Below are 17,210 nucleotides of genomic sequence, written 5' to 3' on the forward strand. Positions count from 1 at the left end.
CCATTCCCCTCCTGCCACTAGGAATCTCCTCTCCCACTGCAGGGTTGTTTGTATTGGGGGAGCTATTTTTAGCACCAATTCCCCCTCTCTGGGTGGTAATGAGCAGCTGCTGTGGCCTGGGGGGGGGAGGGGTTCACACACTCTTCCATCTCCTCTCTAGGCCCCCCGTCACTCTCACTCACTCTTGTGAATGGCAGCTCTGGCAGGTGGGGCAGGGACTGGCCCAAGGTCAAGAGAAGGCTAGAGACAGTGCTGGAGATACAACCCACCAGCCTCCCGTGCCCTCATAGAGCTGGATAGAGCCCAGAAATCCTGGGTGCCAGCCCCCCTGCCCTAACCCACTAGCCCCCACTGCCCTCCCAGAGCTGGATAGAACCCAGGAGTCCTGCCTCTCAGGAGGCACCAGGCATGGATACGTGCAGGGTTGGGGCCAAGACTCCAGTTTCTGGGTGAGGTGGGGTGAGGGCGAGGACCCCGAGGGGGGAAAAAAGCAACACAGCCAGAGAGTGTTGAGTGTCGAGTGTCATCTTTATTGCTGGCCCACAGCCCCAGACCCTCCACAGCTGGGGAAAGCGGGGGGTAGAGCGGTATACCCCACAGCTCCTAGGACTCCCCACCCAGTGCGGCAGTAGCTGGGACACACACATATAGGGCCATCATTAAAATTACCAACAAATCCCCAGACTGTTCCATTCCACCTGCCCCACATTAAGAGTTGAAAGTCATGGGGTATTTGTACAGGCTCCCTGACATAAGTTAGAAAGGAAACCCTAAAAACAACAAACAAAAATGCCCCCTAAACGGCCAGCAAGTACATGGCAGGACACCTGGGTTCTATTGGCTGTGGGAGAGGAGTCTTATGGCCTAGGAAAAACAGTATGCACGGAGGTACAGCAATAGGGCTAGGGATATAACGCAGGAGTCCTGATTCTCTTTCCCTCTTTGGTCTAACTACTAGACCCTACTCCCCTCCCAGAGCTGGGAATAGAACCCAGGAGTCCTGACACCCATACCCGCTGGCTTCCCCCAAACCAGGAAGAAAAAAACCACACACAACACTTCAAGTGGTAGCAATGAGCTACGTGGGGGTTAGCACTAGGCACTGATACCGCCCTGGGGTGAATGCGGAGCAGGGGGACGGATGTATGGACAGAGATATAAGCTGGGGGGCGGGTGGAGTGACTCTGTTTATTTTAAAAATCTCCAGTAGGTGGGGACTGATCCCCCAAATTTAAAACCACATCAGGGTAGCAGAGGCAGGGCACCCCACCCCAGATCATCACACGCAAAGCTGGGGGGTGGAGCAGGGTGCAAAAGTGGTGTGCTAGGAAGAGGGTCACAGTGCTGGGGGCCTGCGAAGGACAACTCCCATGCCTCCCCTCCCTCCCCTAGGGAACTGGCACATCTTCTGCCTCGTTAATAGATGGGGGACCATGGGATTTTAACCTACAGAATGGGTGTGCCCCAAAACATAGCTGGGTGTTCACCCACTAATGGGTTGGGTGGGGGTTTATAAAGGGGGGAATTTCTCACCCTTAAATAAATAGCATGTTATGGGGGGAGAGAGAGGGGGAAAGTTAACTCCCAGCATCTCATTTCTCTGGGCTTCTTCATCCCCAAATTCCATGGAATGTGGGGGGAGGGACAGGAATCCAAATGTCCCTCTGCTTATCCTCAGCTAGGCAGAGGCAGGAGGAAGCGGCCAGTTCTCCCTGGGCAGGGTACAGGGGGGGATCCCCCACACAGAGAGTGGGGAAAGGTCCCCACACACTATGGGGGACAGGCTGAGCGTCTGGGGGAAGCCAGCGCAGTGTCTGTTTGCTGGCACCCAGTGGCGCTTGGTTGGTGATGGGGGCAAGGTCAGGCAGGCCTCAGAGGGGCTATTCACGGGGATCGTCAGGTGCAGGGATTTTGTGGCGGGTGGGCTCGACACCCCAGATCTCACGGGCGTACTGCGCGATGGTGCGGTCACTGGAGAACTTGCCCGAGGTGGCGATGTTTTTAATGACCTTCTTGGTCCATTCCTTGGTGTTCTGGGGAGAGAGAGGCAGGTCAGTAGCAATCACACCTGGACTGCTGGAGGATTGGGCAAGGGAGGCCAGATGGGATGGCTGGATGAGTGTCAATGGGCGGGCCGGCTGTGCTTGGGGATGGATGGAGGGATGGTGTGTATGGGGGAATGGACGGCTAGATAGAGGAGTGCGTATAGATAGATGGGTGTCTGCAGATGATGGGTGGGCGTGAGGATGGAGGGATGGAGGGACAGGCAGACAGAGGAGGGGAGGGCACGGGGATGGATGGATAGGTAAAAGAACATGTACAGGATGCCCAGGAATAGAACCCTGGAGTCCTACCTGCCAGCCTTCCCAGGCCACTAACCCACTAGACCCCACTCCCCTCCTAGTGCTGGGTGCAGTACCCCAGGAAGGCCACTAGGGGTGCACACTCACCCTGTAGAGGGCGCTGACATTCTCCTGGCATTTGATGTAGGCTTCGTAATCCGCAAACACTTTGAACCTGGAGAGGGAGGGGGAAGCAGGAGGGTGTCAGGCTGGGGGTCTTTGTGCATGCTGCCACCTGCTGCCCACAGCTCGGATCGACACCGGGAGCCTCTCCCAGGAACATAGCCAGCAGCAGACGCTCAAAGCTCTGGGGAAACCCTTCCCCCACTGCCTCAGCTCCCCCTCACTATGGGTGCACTCGTGGGAACAGAACCCAGGAGTCCTGGCTCCCAGCCCCCCTTCCCATAACCCACTAAACCCCCCTCCCCTCCCAGAGCTGGGGATAGAGCCACTGTTTAATTTGTGCCAGGGCTGAGCCCCAGCACCTCTGGGCAAGTCACTTATGAAAGTAAAAAAATTGCTTGAGCCCCAGCCCCACTTTCATTACAAATTAAGCCCTGGATAGAGCCCCCTTCCTCCACCCCACACTAGGCATAGTTGCCTCTGTCCCTTATTCCTTCCCCCCAGTGCCCCCCCACCTGTCATTGTTCATCAGCATGTTGACAATGTCCTTGAAGAGCTCGGGCTGTTTGGGGGAGAAGAAGCCGCTGCTCAGCTGGTCCATCACCTGTCTGAGCTCAGGGATGCGGTCGTAATAGTCCTTGGCACAGTAGCTGGAGGGGAGGTGAAGGGGGCCAGGTTACCTCAGGATTATGGCTCCACCCCAGGCCAGCGTGGCCTCAGGGGCTCCCCCCAACCAGAAGCACCTAGCCTGGCCTCCCGCAGGAGACTCCCCAAGCTCCCTGCCCAACCTGGCTTCCTCACCAGTCCCCAAGAAGGACCCCAGCAGCATGGGGAAGGCAGGCTAAGGGAATGGGGGCAGGATCCCCACAGGAGGGCAGGCAAATGGCATGAGGAGCCCAAGTGGGGGGGAAAACTGGGAAGGGATCATAGCAGTAGGGGAGACAGGCAGTGTCGGGAGGGTCCTGGCAGCTGGTGATGGGTGCAAATCTGGCACTGGGTTAGGGGGCACCATGGGTAGGAGATCCAGGCAGCGGAGAAGATTCCGGCAGCTAGGCAGGGAGCGTGTAGAGAAGGTGGAGCAGGAATCCAGCGGCAGGGAAGGGGTCATAGGAAGGGGGACTGGCAGGGAGGTTCCCTGCATGAGGGAGGGGCAGTGGTCTGGCCCCCACCCTTTCCTGTCCATCTCTTCCACGTCTTCCACCCGCATGCCGAAGATGAAGAAGTTCTCCTCGCCCGCCTCCTCTGCCATCTCTACATTGGCGCCGTCCATGGTGCCGATGGTCAGCGCCCCGTTCAGCATGAACTTCATGTTGCCGGTGCCCGAGGCCTCTGTGCCGGCTGTGGAGATCTGCTCGGACAGGTCGGCCGCCGGGACCACTGTGGGAGAGACGGGATCACCAGGCTGGGGTGGGAGGTCAGAGGTCGCCATGTGGGGCGAATGGGCCCATTTGCCTGATCCGGAGCAATTGTGGGGGGGTGAATGTAAGTAATGTGGGTCAGAAGCTGCCATGTGGGCTAGACCCAGCCCTGGACCAGGGTGGAAGGGATGGAGGTCAGAGGAGGCTGCAAGGGGCAGACAGCCCCATTGGCCTGATCTGGGGTGGAAGACAGGAGTACCAGAATGGGGGGTTACGGGGGGAGGCGGCTGGGGAGCCATGCCCCCCCTTTTTTACCAACCATTAGGGCGAGCAATGGGGGGTGAGGGGTACAAACAAGTGAGTGGGGGGGCATGGTCGGGGGGGGGAAGAGGCAGCGCAGGTGCAGGGCCTTGGGGGAAGCGGCGGTATGGGGGCGGGGCCTCAAGGAGAAGAGGCAGCATGTGGGGCGGAGCCACGCTTCGGGTGCCGATGGCCCCCCCACAACTTTTAGGGACCTTCTGCCGCTCCTGGTGGGAGAATAGTGGGGTCAGAAGTTGCTGTGTGGGGTAGACGGGCACTTAGCCTGATCTGGGGCAGTGGTGGCAGGTGTAGGGGAAGGATAGCAGGGTCAGAGGTCACAGCCTCCCTACCCTTCTCAGCCAGGGAGACGCGATAGTTCTCCAAGAAGATCATCTTGAGGCGGTCGCCGATGACGGGGTCGTTGTTGATGACGTCCCCGATGGCCGTGACCAGCTTAATGATCATCTTGGCCATGTGGTAGCCAGGGGCAGCCTGCGGGGGGACGGAGACTGAGGCTGCCGCTTAACACCCACCCTCGCCTCCCACCAGGGGACAGCAGCACCAAGAGGGGTGGGCCTTGGCCCCCAGATCTCACCTTGCCACCGATCATGACGGTGCGTGGCACAAAATACTGGTTGGGCTCCTTCTTGATTCCTGCAGGGGGATGGGGAGAGACGCAGAGTTAGGGCCAGTGCACCAGGGCCAGCAGCCGGCCAGTTCCTGGGCCCCCGGCGAGTGCAGCTGGCCTGGAGGTTGGCCTCATAGCTGGGAAGAGTCAGCAGACCGGCTCTGAAGGCCAGCAGCAGTGCAGCAGCTGCTCAAAGCCTTTGTCACTGACAGTGACAGCCCCTGCCTTGTCCTGGCTCTGCCCCCGCCCTGCCCCATTCCAGATGACCCAGTCCTGACCCTAGGCTCCAATTCCTGGTTACCGACTCCTGCTGCAGCCCCTGGGAACAGGAGTCAGACCAACTCTAGGTATGGCTGCCCATGTCCTGGTCACTGACAGCACCACCGAAGAGGTGAGTGGATACTAGTGGTTAGAGCAGGGGGGCTGGCAGTCAGGACACCTGGGTTCTCCCCCTAGCTTTGGCATGTGGTTGGGGGGTCAGCACTCACGGTTGTAGAGGGTGATGACGTGGAGGCAGTTGAGCAGCTGCCTCTTGTACTCATGGATCCTTTTCACCTGCACGTCGAAGAGGGAGTTCGGGTTGATCTTCACCTTGTACTCCTCCTCCAGATAGGCAGCAAACTTCAGCTTGTTCTCCTGGCATGGGAGAGCAGAGATGGGAACCTAGGCCTTGCATCCCATCCCCTGCCCTGGGGCCAGATCACAGCCAGCGCCCCCTAGAGGGAAGATGCACCAGGTGCCATTTCCACACCCTGGTACCTGTTTAATTTTGGCGACGTCCCGGATAAATCCCTCATCGTCCACGAAGGCCAGAAGCTTTTTCAGATGGTCGAGGTCAGAAATGTATTCCTCCCCGATACGCTGGGGAGAGAGGAGGGTCAGAGTAGGCAGGCACCCCTTGCTCTGCCCTTCCAGGGGCAAGGCAGAGGAGAGGGGTTTAACTTATGAATGCCCCCCCATCCCAGCATGGCAGTCTGCCCCGCAACACCTGTCTGTATCTAGCATCCCCCACCCCCTAGAGCCCCCATCCCTGCATGGCAGCCTGTCCCCCAACATCTGTCTGTATCTAGCATCCCCCACCCCATAGAGCCCCCATCCCTGCATGGCAGCCTGTCCCCCAATGCCTGTCTGTATATAGCATCCCCCCACCCCATAGAGCCCCCATCCCTGCATGGCAGCCTGTCCCCCAATGCCTGTCTGTATATAGCATCCCCCCACCCCATAGAGCCCCCCCATCTCGGAATGGTCATCCCCCCATGACTATGTATAGCATCCCCCCCACTCCACAGTGCCCCCAACTCTCCCTTCCCTGTCTGAATCACAATCACTGAATGGTGCCCCCCAAAGATCCTGCAGTTGTCTGTCTGCCTTGTGCATCCTCCAAACTCCCCCTCCCGCTGCTTCCCCTCCCTGCATATCACCACCCAAGATCCTTCCCCCCAGGAACCTCACAGGCCCCCCACTCCCTGCACTCACCTCGGCAATGACCTCAGCCAGCCCTGGGTTGCACAGAACCAGCCAGCGCCGAGGTGTGATCCCATTGGTTTTGTTCTGGAATTTGTGTGGCTCAAGCTCATAGAAATCCTTGAAACTGGAGCGGGAAGAGAAGGGGAATGAAACAGGAAAGAAATGAATGAGAGGACCAAGAAGGGAAAGAATCAAAGAAGGACCAAAAACAAACTAGAGGGCAAAAAAGGGCAAAGGAGTGGGAAGAGAAAGGATGAATGTGTGAGAGAACAAATGCAAGAATCGATGAGAGAGAAAAGAAGGGAACGAAAGCATCAAGAGAAGAGTGAATGAATCAGGGGAAATGAAGGGAAGAGAACCAAAGAGGAAAGAAGAGACTAAAAGAACAAAAAGGGAAGTGAATTAGGAAAAAATGAGGTCTGAGAAACAAACAGAAAAAGAGGGAAAAGAATTAACTAAACAGGAAAAATACAAAGGGTCAAAAGTGGAGAAAAAGAAATAAGGGAACGAACAGAAAAAGAAGGACAAAAAGAATGAAATATATAGGAAAACAGGAACAGAACAGAAAGAAGCGAATGAATGAAAAAGAGGGTAAGATACAATGAAATAGGAAGAAACAAGAGAAGAGAAAGATAAAGGAATAAAGAGAATGAATGAAAAAGGGAAAGAGGAAAAATAAAAGGAAAGAGAGAAGAGGGGGAAAAAGGGGGGAAAATGAAATGGGAAAAAACGCAGGATGGAAAAGAGAACCGAGTGGATGAAAGAGGAAAGGAATGAAAGTAGCAGGGGAGTGAGGGGGAAGAGCATGGCAAGGGGTGGGGCACATACATAGTCTTCTTGAGGATGTCGGAGTGGATGCGGGCGACCCCGTTGATGACATGGGAGCCCACGATACACAGGTGCGCCATGTTGATCCTCTTGATGCTGCCCTCCTCCACTAAGGACATGCGCCGCAGTCGGTCCAAGTCCCCGGGGTACATGGCATTGACTCTCTGGGGGGGAGGGAACAGCAGAATCCAGATGGAGCAGGTACCCCCAGGGAGAGGCTCTGCAACCGAGCCCCCCTAGGAGGAAAATGGGGGGTCCCCCACTGTCCTAGCCCCAGGACACTCATCCCTGCAGCACCCAACCTGCCCCCCAGTAGGAGCCAATCCCAAATGCCCATGGTTCCCTCTTAAAACATACACCCCAAATTTGGTTCCCTACCCCCTCCACAGCTTCACCCCGGCAAGAGCACATGCAAATCAGCTACAGAGCCAGGGAAAAGACCCCGGAGACCTGACAGCACCCCGCAGCTTTAAACCACTATACCCCACTCCCCTCCCAGAGCTGGGGACAGAACCCAGGAGTCCTAGACTAACACATTTCAGTTCCTGCCACCTATGGAGGGAAAAGGGACTTCTCCACTGGATTAACCCCTGCCCATCCTGGGGGAGGAGCTTACATCAAGGAATCTCTGGTTAATTTCATAGATGATCTCCAGGTGCCGGGGCAGGAGGGTTTCCAAGAGATGGACAGGCCAGCGCTCCAAGGCCTCAGGCAGTACTGTGTGGTTGGTGTAGGCGCAGGTCCGCACCGTGATGTCCCAGGCCTGGGAGAGAGACAGCACATGAGGATCCCCAGCCCAGCACTGAGATGCAGCAACTTCTGGGGTGGGACATGGTGGCTGTTCAACAGAACAACAACGACACCCATTCCCTATAGCACAGAGCCCCCAACGTCACCCCCCTTACCTTGTCCCAGTCCAGTTTCTCAATATCAACCAGCACCCTCATGAGCTCAGGGATGGCCAGGGAGGGGTGAGTGTCATTCAGCTGGATAGCAACCTACAGGAGAGGGGCAGAACTCAGACCACCAATGACAGAGGATGCATGAGCTTATCCGTGAGAGGCCAGGGCTGGAGAAGCTGGCAGCTCCTGCACCACAGCCAGCGCTCCTGCCCCATTCCCCACAGCACCCCCTGCTGGGCAAGGCCAAAGCTGTAGTAGCTGAGAGCTCCCTGCACAGCCAGCTCTCCTGCCTTGCTCCCTACAATGCCCCCTGCTGGCACAGGCCAGTACCTTGTCAGGGAAGGCATCAAAGGAGGTGCGGACGGGGTCCCGGCTGCCGAATTTCGAGGATTTGAAGCGGCGGATGATGTCCTGCAGGGTGGCCGCCACCACAAAGTACTCCTGCTTCAGACGCAGCTCCTTGCCCTCGAAGAACTGCAGGGAGGAGGGGCAGGTGAGGATGGAGGCATCCACCAACCCACTCCAGGCCTGTACAGTCCCAACCACAGAATGGACCAGTGGCTTCAGATGCAGCATGGGCTCTCTGCAGACCCTGCTCACAGCATAGGGAAAGTAGTGGCAGACCTGGGAATGTAACCCAGGAGTCCCGGCTACCCAGCTCCTAACCAGTAACCACCACATTCCCCTCCCCTCCCAGAGTTCTGGAGTCCTGACTCCCAGCCTTGATGTCCCCTCCCACGAGTCCTGACTCCCAGCCTCCCCAAGCAGTAGACAGGGGGTGTCTCACTCTCCCACCTAGGCTCCCAGGTGGCTGCAGAGACCTTGAAGGGGGTAACATTTGGGACACATCACAGAGGCAGGGATCTGGGGGCAGAGGGAAATCCCAGTTTTGCCCAAAGGTGAACCTTCCTGGCTAGTGAGATTTAGACCCACCTGACCCCCTGGGCCCTATCCCTGCTGCCGGACCAGGGGGCTGGGTGTAGAAGCAGAACACCCCCCCTCCCCTGCAGTGTATAATCCACACCCCAGGTGTGACAGGTTCCCCCCAGGAAAACCTGCAGTGGATGCAGGGGGCACTGGAGTGGGAGACGGACTACTCACGTTGTCATTGGGGTACAGCACCCGAGAAATATTCTCGGCCAAGTTCCTGTCCAGCACAGCTTGGATGTAACCACCAACGTTAACTGAGGCAGAGAGAGAGAGAGAGAGAATGGGGCCTTAGTTCACACAGGGATCCCTTGCCTGGTGCTGAGGTGCAGCCACCTCTGGGGTGGGGGCTTTTTATACAGGGATCTCACCCAGTGATGAGGTGCAGCCACCTCTGGGTGGGGCCCGGGGGCTTTTTGTATAGGGATCCTTTACCCAGCAGCTCTGGAGCTGGCTCCAGAGAGGGGCATGGGAGGGGCTGTTTATACAGGGATCCTTAATGGTGGGGCATTTGGGTCAGCAGCACTGACGGGGTGGGGAGGTTGCCTCCTACTGAGCCACTGCCCCCGGTTTTCGGTAGCTGTCTCCCAGCCCTGCTCAGCAGAGGGGGTCTGATGCCTGGCCCTTGGCTGCTGCGATGAATCCAGCAGAGATACAGACCCTTGCCCAGCCTGAGGGCCCCCCCTTCACTCACAGTCCTTAAGGTTGAACTCGTTGGGGGCCCGGGCGGACCAGAGGCGCATGGTGTTGACAGTGTTGTTGCGGTAACCAGGTATGGGTGTATCGTAGGGAAGAGCCAGGATCACCTGCCAAAGGACACCAGGGTTAGGACCAGCCATGGCACTCCGGTGAGCACAAAGAGCAGAGAGCCCAACCCAGCCTCTCCCAGCAGGCCATTTGACCTCACATCCCATAATACCTTCCACTCCCCCTTTTTATGGGTGGGGAAACAAAAGAACAAACAGGGGAACTGAATTCCCCAGTGAATCAGGGAGAGGACCCAGGCGTCCTGGCTCCCTGCATATGTACCCCCAGAATGCCGAGCATGATGATGCACTCGTGCAATGGACCTGTGCTTCTGGGCAATTGCACATGCATGGAGGCACTTGTGCAAAGGTACATGTGAGCACGCTCAGGCCCCCGGTGCACAGGGAGCTCACACTTGCATGGAAATGCCCACTTGTGTGCTTGCAAATGCACACACTCAGGCATACCTGCACACTCGCACTACCATGTGCAAAGGCCTGTGAATGCACCTCTCTCCCCATGTATACGGCTTGTGCACCAACAGCCCTGCATGTGAACAGACACTCACGCACAATCACCATTCACTTGTGCAGGGGTACATGCATGGCTGCCAGGCCCTCACGTACAGATACACTCACACCCTCTCTTGTGCAAATGCACACTCACGCCTCACCCAGGCCTCCCAGACTCACCTGCGTGTCGACCCACTTGGTGCCATCAGGCCCGTGGTCCACGTGCCCATAGAAGTGCACTGGGATCATGTACTCAGGCCGGGCCTTCTCCCAGGGGTTGCCATAGCGCAGCCAATCATCAGCCTCCTCCACCTGCAGAGGGAGGGCAGGAGGAGGAGGGGTTAGTGTCATCCTGCTTCCCCCCACCCCCAGGGGTCCCTTCACACACACACACACCCAGGGCATCCCACCTACCCAACACCCCATCTCCTGCTGCGATCACCTGTGCCCCGCAGCACCTGCTGCCTCCCCACCCAGGGCACCCCACACAGGCCCCTGGGCAACTTCCCTGCTGGGCCTCTCCTACTTCAAACTGGGGGCAACTTGTGGGCCACTCCTACCCTACACTGCCCCCCCCAGACACACATCCAGCCCCCCAACACACATCCCATCCCCCCAGTGCCCTCCCTGCTCCCCTGGGGGAAAGGAGCCCCCTCCCCAGCCCCCGCACCATGGGGGGTGTGACCCACCTGCCAGCCCCCAGAGATCTTCTGGTTGAAGATGCCAAACTCATAGCGGATGCCATAGCCGTAGGCGGCCAGTCCCAGGGTGGCCATGGAGTCCAGGAAACAGGCTGAGGGGGAAAAGGGGGGCAGGGGTTGGGCATTACAGCCAGATCAAGGGAAAAGAGGGGGGTAGCACAGTAACAGCCAGACCAGGAGGGCAGGAAAATGGATAGGGATGGGGGGCAGGTAGAGGAGATGTGGAAGAGGGAAGGGGGACAGGCAGTGGGGTCACAGTGATGGGGTGGGAAATGGAGGACGGGGCAGGAGTGGAATGACTGTGATGCAGGTGGGCAAGGGGTCAGGCAGTGGGGTTACAGTGCAGAAGGTGGGGGAGGGAGACAGGCAGTAGGATGACAATGATGGGGGTGGGGGTGGGTGCAGATGCTGAATAGGGCCCCTGGATTCCTTTCTTCCTTGACTGTTGGGCAGAGCTGTGGTTCTGGGTGGGCAGTGTCAGGGGACAGTGTCTGGAAGGCTGGGTGTGTGTCTGGGTGGGCTGTGTCAGGGGTTGTTAGGTCTTGGAGGAGCCGGGGGGGCAGTGTCAGGGGGCTGGGTGTGTGTCTGTAAGGGGCAGTGTCGGTGATTATCAACTCTGGGGGGGCTGGGTGTGTGTCTGTGAGGGGCAGTGTCAGGAGTTATGTCATGTTGGGGGGGGGGGTCAGTGTAAGACCGGGTATGTGTCGGGGGCAGTGTTGGGGGCCTGGGTGTGTGTCTGTGAGGGGGCAGTGTTGGAGGTTGTTATGTCTGGAGGCAGTGTTGGGGGGCCATGTGTGTGTCTGGGGGGGGAGGGTTGGGGGGCTGGGTGTATGTTGGAGGTTATGTCTGGGGGGAGTGTTGCGATGCTGGATGTGTGTCTGGGGGCAGGGGGTGGAGTGTCAGAGGTTGTTTTGTCTGGGGGGAGTGTCAGGGGGCTGGGTGTGTGTTGGGGAGGCACTCCTGGCCTTGGGCACACAGGGCCGTTGAGCTCCATGGCTGCCAAGCTGGCTCCCCTCACCTGCTAGGCGCCCCAAGCCCCCGTTCCCCAGCCCAGCGTCCTCCTCGATCTCCTGCAGTTCCTCCATGTCCAGGCCCAGCTGTGGGGGGAGGAAAAAGGAGGTGTTAGGGGACAGCAGCTGGCTCCCTTTTGTCCATCCCCTCCCCGCACTTCCCTGGCACTGCCTCTCCCAGCTCCACCCCCTCTCCTCCCCCACCTGCCCCCAGCCGGCCGGCACTGGGGTACCTGGTAGATGGCCTCGTCGCAGGCGTTCTGCAGCCCCAGGTTCACCATGGTGTTCTGCAGGGTGCGGCCCATGTAGAACTCCAGCGACAGGTAATAGATGCGCTGCAGAGAGAGGGGGCAGAGATGGAGCGGGGGAGGGTTGGGGAGCCAGTCAGCCCCACCCCCAGGAAACAGGCCCAATGCCCCGTTCTCTGGCCCACTAAGTACACTAGTCCCCCACCCTGGGGCTGGACTGGAGTCAGCATCCCCTAGAGGAGAAACGCTCCATATCCCATTTGCCACCCTACTTGGGCAGGACACTTTATGGGGGACAGGTGCGGGGGGGAGTGTGTGCATGTGGCTGGCTGCTGGGGCCCATAGATCAAGCCCCTGCTGCTGAATACAGCAGGCCATTCAAAGGCGCTCATTGCCCAGCTAACCTTTGGGGGAGGGCAGGTGGGCATCAGCCGTGCTGTCAGCCGTCTCAGGTATGCAGTCGCTGCCCCTATCCAGTGTCCCAGCCCCGCCCCCGCGCCCCAGTCCCCCACCCCATGGGCTGACACAGGCTCTTTCCCAGATTAAATGGCAAAAGTCAACAGCAAATGTCACGCTCGGCTAAATTTAACCAGACTGTGCCCCCGCCCAGGATGCTGAGATAGGATCAAAACCAGGGGTCTTGAGAGCTGGGATTCCTCCCACACCCCCAATTACCTGTCACTTCTGGTGAGAGGCCCCGTGTACCACCGCCTGCGAGCCAGCCAGCCAGTCCCCCTGCCCTGGTGCTGGATCACAGCCAGCGCCCCCTAGAGGGGAAAGGCCCTGTTTCCTATTGCCTGCTTCCTTCAAACGTGGCCCCCACCAAACCTACTACCCTCTAACCCTATACCTCTCCCCCAACCCTAGCTCCCCCCTTGCAGGTCCCCCCCATCTCCCAGCATGCCGGGTGGCACCACCAATTCTTCATATCTGTACCTACTTGCTCAAACATCCAGTTACTGCTACCTTTGCCACCCCCACGCCCCTGAACAGGAAGGGGATTAATGGCCTGCAATCCCCTAGTACTGCCCCATCCTCCACTGTGATTCCCCAGCCCAGCTGCTCAGCCCCCAGTGCAGGTCTCTGAGAGGCAGTTTGTGCTGATTCCTTGGCTCACACACACCCAGGACTTGGGGGCTAGCCAGGGATTGGGGGAGGGCGGCCAGGAGGGGTGAACCACGGCCAAAGCGCTCTCAGAGAGGCTTGGGGGCCCGGGGAGGGAAAGAACAAGGGGTGATGGGACAGGAGGACACTGTGGGACAGCGGCGGAGATAAATGGGGGACAGAAAACCTTGGGGGAGCAAAGGGCTTGAGGGTGATGTGGGGGGAGAGGGGAAGGGCAGGGGCAGCAGAGGGAGTGGGGGAAGGGTAGCAGCAGAGGCGGCTGGGGGAGGGCAAGTGGGTCTGCGGGTCCCGCCTGGGTCTCTGGAGGAACCGCCCCACGAGTTAACACACACACACCCCCGCCAACTTCTGGGGGGGGGGGGGAACCAGGCTCAGATGGTGACAACGGTGCACCCTCCCCCAGCCCTCCTCACCCGCTAGCCAGAGTGGGCCCCAAGCACACTGTCCCCGTGGCAGGCTGGCCCAGTGGATAGGACACTAGCCTGGGACTGGGGATGCTCAGGTGAGAGGGGCAGGACCCATCCCTGCCCCCGGGGAGGAAGCCTACTGGCTCTGCTTAGTTCCCACTGACCCTCACAACCAGCCAGGGGCGCTGTCCTGTGAATTACCAGACATGGGGCTGCATGGGCCTGACGGGGGTCAGGGAAGGAAAGTAGTGGTCTGGATGGGGCCATGGGTCTGATCCCAAGCCCTTCAGTGCCAATAGCCCAGGTTTTACTCCCTGAGCTGAAGGGTCTGAGGCAGCTGGTGGCAGTAGTCCAGCTGGTATTTATACCCTCTGTGGAGCACACGCCAAGCCAACCTGGCTGGGGGGCGGGGGTGGAGAATCCCGGCACTGGAGTCTGGCTCCCAGGTGTCAGGAGCAGGCTAGAGCTTGGCTCACATATGGGAGGGAGGTTTTGGTTTGTGAGCCATCCACTGCCCACTTCCCCATCCTCCTAGAACAAGGGGCCTGTCCAACAACCACACACCCCCAGCCCCACTATTCCCAGCAGCAGCTCTGACCAACCCTGGTAGCCCCTCTGCTGTCTGCTCCCCCTGCCCCAGACATGCCCTGCCCCAATGTCCTGCAACTTTGTCCCTTCCCCTGCCTCGCTGCCCTTTTCCCGGTGGTCCCGCTGGCTGCAGCCCCTGCCCAGGTACCCCCCTGCTCCCGACCCTTCTGGACCTCTCCCGCCTGATCCTTTGCCCCTCGCATTCCCTGCCCCAGGGAATCTCTCACGTAGCGCTGCTGCTGTGCCCAGATCATTCTCCCGCTCCCTGGCGGCCCCCCTCCCCCGTACCCCATTGCCCTTCCCCTGGCTCAGCTGTTGGGTGTTATCCCTCCCTGCCCCTGTACGCCCTGGAGCACGCCCACCTCCCCAACACACAGCCAGCCAGTACCCCCTTCTCCAGAGTACCCCAGCGCACTCTCCCCTAGCCCTGCACACCCCCCCAGCACCCCCTCTCCACTGCGCCCCTGGGCATCCCCCCGCCCCGCCGTACCCGTTCTCAGGGCGCCCCTCTCCAACGCGCCCCCGTGCGCTCACCTTGGGGTCCTTCTCGTAGTAGTACTGCTGGGTGCGGATCCACCTGCCCACCAGGTGGTCGCGCACCGTGTGCGCCAGGGCGAAGTAGTAGTCCCGGGGGGTGGCCACGTTCCGGTCCTTCACCAGCGTGAAGTGCAGGTGCCGGTTGAAGTTCTTCTTGAGGTCGGCGACATTCTCCACCCCGGCCAGGCCCCGCACGCTAATCTGCTTCCTTTTCTCATAATCCGACAGCGGCCGAGACATCCTGCAGCCTCCGGCGGGGCCCTGGCTGGCCTGTGCGGTAGGGGGGGGCTTGCACGCGGCGAGACACAGGCCCTGGCACTGCGGCACCGGGAGCGACACCAAGGAGCCTGGACCTCTGCTCTGCCCAGCCCGCTCGCTCGCTCGCTCGCTGCAGCACTGCGCCTTAAGCCCCGCCCCTCATGTATTATTAACCCCACCAGATTGGTACATTATTCATGAGCCCCTCCTCCAGGCCGGGAGGGCGGGGGAGGCCCTCGCCCCGCCTCCCGGCTCATGAGGCTCCGCCCCTTGGTTTATCAATTATTCATCTGATCCCGCCCACACCTCTCTGGGAATCTCCCTTCGCTAGGGGCCCTCTTGGCTGAGGAGTTGTAGGGGTGAAAACAACAGCGGGCAGAGCCTGTGCTAGGCTTAAGCAGACTAAGCAATTGCTTAGGGCCCTGAGGAGCAGCTGAGCGGCCCCTATTAATGATTAGTATGGGGGGGGAGAGAGAGAAATAGTCCTGCTTTTGGCCCCTGATTGAGTTAGCACCGGCACTGACAGAGGGGGTTAATCACAAGGGTAGGAAGTGCTGATAAAGGGCTTCTGCTATTGTCATTACATGGACTAACAAAACATTAAAGCACTGCTTTATCCAATCTCTCCAGCCCCCGCCTCATCTGTCTATCTGTGAAACCCTCCCTCTCTATAGCCATCTCACCTTCCCTCCCAGAACAGGCCTCTCTAGCTACATATACAACCATCTATGTATTCATCCCCATACACAACCCCAATCTATCTCTCCGTCCCCCACGCCCTTGGCATCTGAGCATATGCTACACTGCATTATAAAACTGGCTTTGTGGATCCAGTGTTTCCAACCCTGCAAAATTACAGGGTTTAGACCGGAGTCACAGAAGAATTCGGGTGCTGACCCACCTCCGAGCAGGCCCACAACCCAGGTCCTGCTTGGCTGCTGACCAAAATCTGGCTGATTTTTGTGTAGATGGAAGCCGGCCTTCGGTTCAAACCTCAGCCCAGGGTGAGAGTGTAGTGGCAATATACATACTCTAAGTCACTTCTTTGCTCGTGGTGGCTGGGATATTAATTTTTACTGTTGTGTAATGATTTTCAAATTAATTAGCAGTCAAGACAATGAAAATTAGTGGGTAAGAACGACAGAGTAATTCAGTTAGCAGAAGGCAATGGAATAGGAAGAAGGCAGGCTGAGAATGTTATGGAGAAATTAGAATAATAATAGAAGGGAATGAATGGAAAGAATCATAAAGCAATAAGATGTAATTAGACTAGGATGCAATTAGATTAAGGATGGAGTCAAATAAATGATAGAGAAGAATCCCACATAGCCAAATCACTGGCAGTCTCAAAACATTGTGTGTCCTAGACACTATGGGGTGACTTGAGGTTTTTATTACTGTATAACTATTATTAATCTATTTGTTGTTGGCTCTAGTTTTTATATATATATATATATATATATATATATATATGGCTTGATTAGGGGACTTTGTTCCAGTGGTTACAGAAGGAGGGAACTAAGAGCCAGGCCTGCTGAGTTCTATTTCCAGCTCTGGAAGGAGAGTGTGTGGGGGAGGAGTGGGGGGTGTCGTCTAGTGGGTTAGAGCAGAGAATGCTGGGAAGCAGGGTGCCTGGGTTCTCTCCCTGGCCTACCAAGTACACCCTGCATGACCCTGCACTTCCCTTCTCTGTGCCCTAGTTTTCCTATTGCCAAAATGTTCAAACCCCAGGAAAGGGCCCCCCCGCCCTGTGTGCTGAGTACGAATTGTCTCCATGTCACAGCACCATGCACGCAAACTACTGACACTGGGGGCAGGAGGAGATTACAGGAAGGGTGCCTGCCTGGTCACTTGGGGTATGTCTACACTGCTGCAGGCAGCAACCGGCCCAGCCTGGACCAACAGGCTTGTGCTAGTGCGCACAGAAAATAGTCATGTGAACATTGCAGCTTGGGCAGCAGCTCAGGCCCTGCTGGATCAGAGCTCAGGTGGCTAGCACAAGTCTCCGCTGCAGTTGCAATAGCCACCTCACTATTTTTAGTGTGTGAGCTTGACCTCCACTATTGCGAGTCTGGCTGGGTTGGGCCGCTCAGTCCCCACTACACAGGAGCCAGGCTCTTCGACAGGACTAATCTAATTGCCTTCTATGACAAGATAACTGGCTCTGTGGATGAGGGGAAAGCAGTGAATGTGTTATTCCTG

At 58.0% G+C, this 17,210-nt stretch overlaps 1 protein-coding gene across 1 annotated transcript; it reads right to left on the bottom strand.

Annotated features, from left to right (window-relative positions):
- Positions 1-509: 509 nt before the first annotated feature.
- Positions 510-16,134, bottom strand: PYGM (glycogen phosphorylase, muscle associated). The gene is made up of 20 exons (XM_073351998.1): positions 14,748-16,134; positions 12,079-12,180; positions 11,854-11,932; positions 10,824-10,927; positions 10,315-10,446; positions 9,570-9,681; positions 9,050-9,132; positions 8,279-8,422; positions 7,952-8,044; positions 7,663-7,809; positions 7,047-7,210; positions 6,228-6,342; positions 5,511-5,612; positions 5,240-5,387; positions 4,719-4,777; positions 4,474-4,615; positions 3,635-3,842; positions 2,981-3,115; positions 2,451-2,517; positions 510-2,033 (listed from the first exon to the last, which is right to left on the bottom strand). Exons 1-20 carry the CDS (start codon positions 14,988-14,990, stop codon positions 1,881-1,883), a joined length of 2,532 nt encoding a protein of 843 aa, XP_073208099.1. The 5' UTR covers positions 14,991-16,134; the 3' UTR covers positions 510-1,880.
- Between the last annotated feature and the right edge of the window lie 1,076 nt (positions 16,135-17,210).

This window comes from Lepidochelys kempii, chromosome 7, assembly GCF_965140265.1.
Source record: "Lepidochelys kempii isolate rLepKem1 chromosome 7, rLepKem1.hap2, whole genome shotgun sequence".
NCBI lineage: Eukaryota > Metazoa > Chordata > Testudines > Cheloniidae > Lepidochelys > Lepidochelys kempii.

Excerpts from the sequence above, each read along its gene's own strand:
- PYGM (XM_073351998.1), bottom strand. The coding sequence starts at position 14,990 with ATGTCTCGGCCGCTGTCGGATTATGAGAAAAGGAAGCAGATTAGCGTG. Across the intron at positions 8,423-9,049 it reads TGCTGTACCCCAATGACAAC|TTCTTCGAGGGCAAGGAGCT; the intron begins GTGAGTAGTCCG and ends TCCTCCCTGCAG. Across the intron at positions 2,518-2,980 it reads ATGCTGATGAACAATGACAG|GTTCAAAGTGTTTGCGGATT; the intron begins GTGGGGGGGCAC and ends CTCCCTCTCCAG.